General features: G+C 51.9%; 1 protein-coding gene across 1 annotated transcript in view; it reads right to left on the bottom strand.

Annotated features, from left to right (window-relative positions):
• Positions 1 to 1212: 1212 nt before the first annotated feature.
• Positions 1213 to 9009, bottom strand: part of Klhl35 (kelch like family member 35) — an 8701-nt gene continuing 904 nt past the window's right edge. The window contains exons 3-8 of the mRNA XM_004632582.3: positions 8603 to 9009; positions 7012 to 7196; positions 5825 to 5943; positions 4982 to 5170; positions 2927 to 3115; positions 1213 to 1539 (exon numbers count right to left, since the gene is read on the bottom strand). Of these exons, the coding sequence (XP_004632639.1) occupies positions 1351 to 1539; positions 2927 to 3115; positions 4982 to 5170; positions 5825 to 5943; positions 7012 to 7196; positions 8603 to 9009 (1278 nt within the window). The 3' untranslated portion in view covers positions 1213 to 1350. The remainder of the gene's footprint in view (positions 1540 to 2926; positions 3116 to 4981; positions 5171 to 5824; positions 5944 to 7011; positions 7197 to 8602) is intronic.

Genomic DNA, 9009 nt, shown 5'->3' with positions numbered 1-9009 from the left:
AACAGCCAAAAGGCGCTGGGGACGCAGACAATCAGCATCGGGGAGATGGGGTGTTCAGCCTGACACCGGAAGGGTCCAGCCTAGCTGAGACATCCATGTCCTTGGGAAGGGCTCGCCCTGAGAGTGCCCCACCTTTTTCCTGTGTAGAAAAGTAATCTGGTGCCTTCTCGGCTTTGTCCTGAGTGCTCCCCGTGGGGGGAAGGCAGGTCCAGTGGGGTCGGGCCTACACTCGCCCCCTCCCGTGCTGCCATTATCAGCAGTGTCCAGATGGTCAGAGGCTCCCTAATCTGGGATGATCGCAGGGTTGTAGCTCTTCTGGGACCTGAGCCTTTGTGCCTGACTGTGACGGGCCAGCCCCAGCTGGAGAGACCGTGCAGACAGGGCCCTGGGGCTTTGGAAGATGGGGCGGCTGTGGTGCTGGCCCTGGATTGGAGAGATGCCAAGGACAGATGCGACTTCTCTTCTGAAGGCAGACTGCAGCTGAGCCACTGCCTGCAGATGGGCTAGGCCAGAGCCTCCTCGGGCTGCAGGCAGGCCTGAATGGCTGGGCCTCCGAATCTGTCCCGCTTTGTTCCCTTGCTTCCGAATTCACCTCTTCCTATTGACTATATGAAGTGTTCACAGTGGTATCTCTGGCTTAACTTCTCACAGTGATGTTAGGGAACTCGCAGGTCTAGGTACACAGCCAGGGTCACTGGGTTCTTAGAGGATTGTAGCTCTGTCACACTCCACCTTGCATGAAATGCTTCAAATTTTAAAAGAAGGTATCCATATTGCTACTATGAAAGCAAAAGAGGTCAGGTGTGCTATGGCTGAATGTTGGTGTCCCTCCAAAATTTGTATGTTGAACCTTCCACACAGTATGGTAGTATAAAGAGTTGCGGCCTTGGAGAGGAAGTGATTAAGTTATTTACGCCCTCATAAATATTTATACTCTTACCAAAGGTGGAAGGGAGCTGCTTTGCTCCTTCCTGCCAGGTGGGGACACAAGAAAGTGCTGACCTCAAAGTAGAGCCCTTACATGCTGATCTGGGACTTCCAAGCATCCAGAATTGTAAAAATTAATTTCTGTTCATAAATGCCTCAGTCTGAGGCATTTTGTTACAGCAGCCTACACAGACTAAGATGGTAGGAAAGTGCTCTGTGACCATTAAAAGCTAGGAGCAGATAGTGAGGACTGCTTCTCCAGGCAAAGTGGGCTTGAGCTGGAAGACAGATCCAAAATTTGAGCAAGGTTTTATTTCTACAAGAAAAGGGCCAATAGGTTAAAGAGCTGTTTGTGTGGAGGGGAACAGAATGGTGTGCTTGCGTTCTCCCTACCCCCTCCATCTCTGGCTGTCCCTGTCCCATTCATCTGCTCAGGCTCTGGATGATGGTGACACAGCCATGGGAGCTGGTGCAGCGCTGCAGGGATGGCTGGGCCTCCACCTGCCCACTGCTGGGGTCAAAGGTGAAGACCCTGTTGGTGCTTTCCCCGTGCTCATCCCGCCCACCAAGGATGTGGACCTTCCCATCACACACGGTCATTCCACAGCTCTCCTGGGGAACAAACAGAAAGGCACATCAACTCTGTAATCCGATTTGAAGCCTAGCTGGCCTGGCCAGACCAGAGAGGAGAACCTTGTCTTACAGACTAGACAGACAGGCAGTCTGGATGGCAGGGAGGCAGAGATTGCATGGGCCTGAGGTTAAACTCTAGCATGACCCTTGATAAATGGACAGATGGCCTAGAAGTCATTTATGTGCTCTGAGCCTTAAGTTTCCTCATCAGCAAAGTATGAAGGGTAACAGTACCTTCTTCATTCATGTTCTCAGGGGCCGGCCTGATAGCTCAGTGCATTAAAGCACCTGCTTAGGTGGATGCAGAGACCCATCCATGGCCTGCCCTGCCTTGCCCTGCCATGCCAGCCCCGCCCACAGGGTGGGGCTGAGATAGCAACTGAGACTGGGTGTGGTAGTGCACACCTGTAATCCCAGTGCTTGGGAGGCTGAAAACAGGATTACTATGAGTCCGAGCTACTAGTGGGACCCTGTAGACCCTGTACTAAATAATTAAAAAACAAAACAAAACTTTCCTTCATAGGGTTCTCACAGTTGATAGGGTTAAGTATGTAAAATATGATACATAGCGCCAGAAATAGACTGCACTTGGTCTTAACTAAAAGGCTGAATCTCTAATGCCTGGAATGTCATCAGCATACAGTTAACAATAATGATCCCTACCACCGCCACAGCCTGAATGTCTCAGACTCCTTAGAGGAATGTGTTCTAATAGTGTTTGTAAATAGGATATCATATCTGCATCTTGTACAGCAATTAACCACTAGGAAGGCAGTATGCAATGTGTTAATTATTGAAACTCCTACCAATTTGATTTGAAACTGTTTCATTGCTGTTTGTTTCTCAATAAAATTATGGAAGAAAATTATATCTCAGACTCCGAAGCTAGACATTTCTGGCCCTTGGGATCACTGAACAGCAGAACGAGCAGGGACTTCCAGTCTACCCACATCTCTATCTCGTCTCCGGAGTCTAGGGAGGGAAGGGAAGGAGCTATAGGAGCTAGGGTCAGAACCTGGACTTCCTGCTCTTCCCTACTGGTGGGGGCTGAGAAATTTAGCACGGCCCCTCCCCACGCCCCACTGTGCACAGTAGGCTACCAGATGGTGGTCCCTAGAGAAGGGGAAACTGCAAACCCCTATTCCAGGGTGGAGCACTTGGGATTCTAGTTCTGCCTTAATATGCCTAATTGGTGGCCTTGGGCCAGCCTCTCTAACGCTAGGTGTCATTGAGGACAAAGCTAGAGAACTATGTAAAGTCCACCAGCATTGAGTCATTACACAAGATCTGCTGCTTCCAGGGCCTTAGAGTGGGTTTGCTGTCCTAAATGGACCAGTGCAGGGCTGTGCCCAGGGCCTCCACTTACCACAGGACTGGGGAGGACAGCTGCTTCCCCCCAGACGTCTGTGTCAGGGTCATAGGTGAAGATTTTGTTCATGAGGCCCCCCACCACGTAGATGGTATCCTCCAGGGAGACAGCCTCGAGGCATCGCTGTGAGAAGGGTGCTGGTGCACGCAAGCTCCACTGCTCCTCCTTGGGGTCAAAGCACTGCACCTGGGGGCAGGAAGGCAATGTGGTGAAGCCTGATCCCCAGCTGGCCCGGCCTGCTGCCATGTCCTGCCACTTCTCATGGGACATCCAACACCACCAGTGTCCACCAGGCCTGAGCCAGCGTCTGCGAAGGAGATGAGACCCACTGTCCCTGCTCTGGGGTGCCATCAGCCTCGTTCTTTTTGCCTCCAGCCCCTGTATGCTCTTCGTAAAAAGCTCAAATGCCGCCCCATCCTTCAGCCTTTCCTGGTGTTTCTGCCCCTCCCTCCCCACTGCAAGAACAGTCTCTCCTTTGATGGAGGAGTGGAGTCTTCTCATGACGTTAATCATCAGAGCACATCCTAGCAGTCTGGGAGAGAGATGTGACCTGGGACGTGGAGGAGTATTCCTGGCTGCATATGGTGTCAGTGCTCTGGACTTCTGGTGCTGTGGGGTCTCCACTCTACCCCAGTTGAGAGTTAGAGTCTGCACAGCTCTGCATGGACCTCTGGACTCAGGGGTGTTGAGGGTACTTAGCTTCCTTGGCTCCCTGCCCACCTTTGCTCGCTGCTTCAGTTATTTCCTAGGAGACACCCCGCCCCCAAATGGCCTACCACAGATCAGTCCTGTGTGGGATGATGGGATGAGGGGCCTCCTACCACTGGTGGCTCCCATCTAGCTCCAGGAAGTTTGGTTGGAGGAATGAGGTCAGAAAATAAGGAGCAATCCTAATTTGGGAAATATTCAGGTCCCAGAACCACAGGAAGGGAAGAGGGAAAACTGCTGTGGAAATTAATTTTTATTCATAAAAGCTTATCAATAGATTAGTAGACTACAGTCACCTACCCTGTGGAATATTACAGATACTGAAATGATTGCCATGAAGTGCTATGTGGAAAGTGCTTGCAAATTAGAGTAGATAGTAAAATACTTTTTTTCCCTCTTTTTGAGACAGGGTCTCTATGCAGTTCAGGCTAGCCTTGAGCTCACTTTGTAGCCCAGGCTCGTCTCACAGTCAAAACGAGCCTCCTGCCTCAGCTTCCCCTGCGTTGGGATTGTAGGCATGTGCCACCATGCCTGGCTGAAATACAATTTTTTAAAGCAGGAACATAAAACAGAAAAATGAAAAATCAGAATTCTGAAAGGCAGCACACCGAAATGTTCAAACTAGGTTATCCTTAGATGTTGGAGGTATGGGATTTGTGGGTAAAATTTTAATTCTAAATTTTCAAAAATGAGCATTTTTTGAATGGAGGAAAAAGTTTAATCCTGCCTGTTATGGTTTATGTCTGCTTGTCCCCCCAAGGCCTCAGGCAGTCAGGAGCAGCTTCTAGAATTTGTGATTAATTCATAATCCAGTGTGAGATTATGGGTGTGAGGCTACAGCTGCCCAGGAGCAGACAGCCCGAATACAAGCTGCCACAGGGGCTGCTCCTGCTTTTGCTCTTTGCTGTTTTTCCACTGCCCTCTGCCATGTGTCACTCTGTCTTACAGCCAGCCCAATATGGACTGAAACCTCCACTAACTGTGAGCTAACTACAGCCTTTCCTTCCTTGATTCAGGGTGCTGGGTATTTTGTCCCAGCAATGAGACAAAAGTAACTGAGGCACTACCCTTCCCCTCACTTAATTTTAGTCCAACACCCGTACTAATGACACCAGGCCAAACATGGGAATCCAGAGCACTGTGGACCACTGTGTGAACTTGAGGCCATTTTTCTGAACCCAGTCCCTTGCCTGAAACCTGGAGACAAGTCTTTGGCACTGATGATGGGAATAAATTAAACAAAAATGATAAACAAGAAATCACTCAGGTCTGTGCTTGGCACACAGCGGGTGCCACTGTTTCTCATCAGCCTCCAGCCACCCCACACCCCAGGTCTGTGCTCACCTTGTTGGTGTTGACACCATCCTGCTTTGCACCCCCAATCACGAAGAGTTGGCCCACACAGGGTGCCACGGCTGCAGAGCTCACGGCCTCCAGCAGGGGTGCAGTCACAGCCCATGTGTTGGAGAAAGGGTCGTAGCGCTCCACACTGCTCAGCCGCCTCAGGCCATCGAAGCCGCCCACTGTGAACAGCTAGGGGTGAGGACACAAGCAGGAGTGCCGGGAGTCAGGGCCATAGGCAACTCCTTGGCCCCTTCAGTCTGTGAGCAGAGAAGCTACCTCTGTGCTACCTTCTGGACCAAACTCACCCTGCAGGCATCCCCGGAGCATCCCAGCATTGCCACCACCTACCCCACACAGTTACAGAACCTTCCCCACTGCTTCCTCTGCTTAGCCAGGTGTATAGGCTGGACTCTAACAGGAATGATTAAATTGGCAAATACTTGGCACCAACCTGATCATTACTAACTGCAAGTAGTTCTTATGAAGGGTTTACCACCCCCACTTAATTGATTCTCAGAAACACTTTGTGTTGCTCAATTCATGATACAGATCAAAAAGATAATCAGCAGAATTCTTTGTCCTAAATAGCATCCAGGATTCAGCCCAGACTATTTGGCCACAGAGCCCACACCCATAACCACTTCTGGGCTGTACTAGGCCATGATAGTAATCGCTATCATCATTAGTATTAGCGTTGTTATGTCACCTTGGGAAAGTCCTTTTCCTCTTTTTGGACCTCAGATCCCTCCCTACAAAGAGAGGGTCTTAGAAGGACTTCCCTCAGGACAGCTCCGCCTTCAAGCTCTGCCAGGGTCCCAGGAAGTGGTGGTAGAGTGTGCCCACCTGGCCCTGCACTGCTGCCATCTTGTGTCTCCATCTGCCCTGCTGCAGTGAGGCTACCTTGATCCAGGTGTGCAGATGGGAGCTGAACATCCACACATCCCGGCTGTTAATGTGGCCTCCTAGAGAGAGAAAGACGGAGGGAGGGGGATGGGGGGGAGAGAGAAAGAGAGAGAGTGCTGTTGACCTCAGACCCTCTTGCTGTCACCAGCACACCCAAAGAAGCCAGAAACACAGGCCCCGAATCTACAGGTGGGGTTAAGAACAGATAGGACTGAGACTGGGCATGGTGGTGTACACCTGTAATCCCAGCTCTTGGGAGGCTGTAAACAGGCATATCACTATGAGTCTGATCTAGTAGCGAGACCCTGAACACCCTGTAGACCCTTCCCTAAAACACAGGAAAAAAAAATAAATAAAAACAGGACTTTTCCCTGGGCTGGTATAAGGCTGTGGAACTTGGTTCAGCCACTGCTTTGAATGAGAAGAGGTCTGAGCTAGGGGATTCAAGGGCCAGGGCCGACAGTTTCAGGAAGGAGCTGATCTTTACTGGGTGTTTTGCAGGGTGGTCCCAGTGCTGTGATTAAGGAAGGGTATCTGTGCTAAGGGGAGTCCATAAGTACAAAAAGTCCATAAGCTTGTCCCAAGACAAGCATCAGGAATGTTCTGGGTTTTAGGAAAAGCAAAGCTATCATTTGCACTGGGATGGCCAGTAATCCTGTACTTCTTCCATGGTCATGATTTCATTCCTTGGCCACCCCTTTGTGAAGTATTGGGTGCCACCAGGTGTGGTGCTACTAGCCCACAATCTCAGCGTTCAGGAGGCTGAGGCAGGAGGATTGTTGGGAGTTCTAGACCAACCATGGGCTACAAAGTGAGCTCAAGGACAGCCTGAACTGCATAGCAAGACCTTGTCTCAAAAAGATAACAAATGACCTGGAGACCACATGGTCTTTTGTCAGACTAAAGAGCAAAGACCAGAATCCTACTCCCTGAAGTCCAATATTGGTGCTGCCCAAGGACACATCACACCACACCAGTGATTGACTCGACAGGACTACACACCACTTCAACCAATAACTGCAAGTTTTCAGAAGCCCCGCCCCATCTCCCAATTGGAGGGGAAAATAGTGCCACACGGATGGCGGTAGTAAGTCAATCCCACGGGACTCCAGCTGCAGCCCTCTCACCAGAAACGTAGATGTCATTGCGAAGAGCGCAGGCAGCAAACTCCGAGCGTGTGTAACCAGGCAGGCCAGGCAGAGAGGTCCAGCGCTGGCTTTCTGGGTGGTAGGCATCAGCGAAAGGCAGCTTCAAGAGACCTTTGCGGTCACAACCACCAATGACCACGATCACTTCAGCAAGATCCATGAATCTGATGTGGGGATAAACCCAGTGCCTATTGATCTACACCCTAATTGTGGCCCTTTCTTGCCCTTTTTGCAGGGATTGAACTCAGGCCCTTGCACTTGCCAGGGAAGCACTTATTCCACTGAGCCATCTCCCCCGCCCTCTTGGCCTTTTCTGACTACACTATACAATCTTGTTACCCTTCCACCCTTCTGCCCAGGCACCCCCAACTCTGCCACTTCCAACCTTCCTGCTGGTTACTTGTAAGAAGGTCACTATTACTACAATCTATGTGCCTCTAATTTACAGGGAAAAAAGCTCAGCGGATTAAAGCACCCACTTAGGCAGAGGCAGGCACGGATTCCAACACCCCGGGGCATGGCGCGAGGAGGGGGAGGGGAAGGGGAGGATTTCTTTGTGGTTGGCTCAGTCCGCCTTGGGGGCGGGGCTGGTGCGACATGTAGTGCTGGGGATCAAACCACGGTCTCTGCGCCTTGCCTAAGCAGACGCTTTAGACCACTGAGCTATCTCACCAGCCCCTACCTACTTTAATTCTTAAGAGCATTCCGTTAGGTAGGTGGTGTCCCCTTCACACAGGTGGAAACGGAGGCCCTCAGGTCGTGGCCTGTTTCCTCCTGATTCTCATGAGCAAGCACTCTATCACTAAGCCACAAGCCCCTGCACTCCTTTCCTTTTTAATTTTTATTTTGGGACAGGGTCTTACTAAATCAATTAGCCTGCCTTAAACATTCCATCCTCCTGCTTCCCACTATCTGGGATTACAGGTATGTGTTACTCCATTTGGCCTTGCTCAGTTTTGTCTGACAAATCACCTTCGTGGCATTTTTTCTGACCTCCATCACTAGTTGCCAATTCTGCTGTGTCCCTTCTATCTGTTTCCTAATTCCTCTGAACATTCCCCACACCCTCCAGGCTTCTGAGCACACCAGATTTTCTGTAGCCAGCAGTTTCCTAGTTTCTTTGATAAATGGCATAGTCTTTGCCCGAGGCCCTGTGCGTAGGGTCAGATACTGTGGTTATGACAGTGTCATCACTGTCCTGTGGAATGACAACCACTATGGACTATTCTACCCATAGTCTGAAGTTTCTAGTTCCGGGCATGGAACAGTCACCTCATTTCATCCCCTACCCCTGCCAATTTTACTCCCTGTAGCCTGTAAGCTTCAGGGAGCAGGTGTTCCTGAATCACTTGCTCCAGCGTTTGCAGAGTAAGCCCTCAAATGCTACATAACAGCGAGGGGGACCCTGTGCCACGTGTGGAATCTCAAGGGCTGGGAGGTCTCCCAGGACCAAGTTTATGCAATATTGAACAGATGACTGAATTTCACTCTAGAGGCGTGACTAAGCGATTTAGGGATGGTGCGGGGCTGGGCGGCTGGAGAGTGTGGGGCGGGTGGAGGGCGGCTGTACCTCCGCGGCCGGGCCCTCAGGGCGCTGGCCTCCCGGCCCAGGATGAAGCAGGCCCGGGCCTCGAGCAGCAGGGGCCGGCACTCGCCGCAGGCCTGCAGCAGCTCGTCGGCCTCCACCTTCTCCAGAAAGTAGGCGGGAGCCAGCAGGGGCAGGCGCACGTGCTCCAGCAGGCGCCGCAGCTGCCCGCGCCGGGCCGCGGCGTCGTGGCGCACCCAGCGCATGGCCGCCTCGAACACGGCCTCCTCGCGCGCCACGCCCAGGGCGGGGTCGGCCAGCAGCGCCGCCACCTCCTCCGGGGCCAACTCCAGGAAGTCCGCGTGGCGGGCCACCTCGGCGAAGGCCTGGCGCAGCACGCGGCCGCAGCGCTCGGCCAGCGAGGCCAGCGAGAAGGCGGCGGCCACGCGCCG

The sequence above is a fragment of the Octodon degus genome, unplaced genomic scaffold (genome assembly GCF_000260255.1).
Source record: "Octodon degus isolate 3935 unplaced genomic scaffold, OctDeg1.0 scaffold00049, whole genome shotgun sequence".
NCBI lineage: Eukaryota > Metazoa > Chordata > Mammalia > Rodentia > Octodontidae > Octodon > Octodon degus.
Note: the sequence above shows the minus strand (reverse complement) of the source record. Positions and strands in the feature narration are given on the sequence as shown.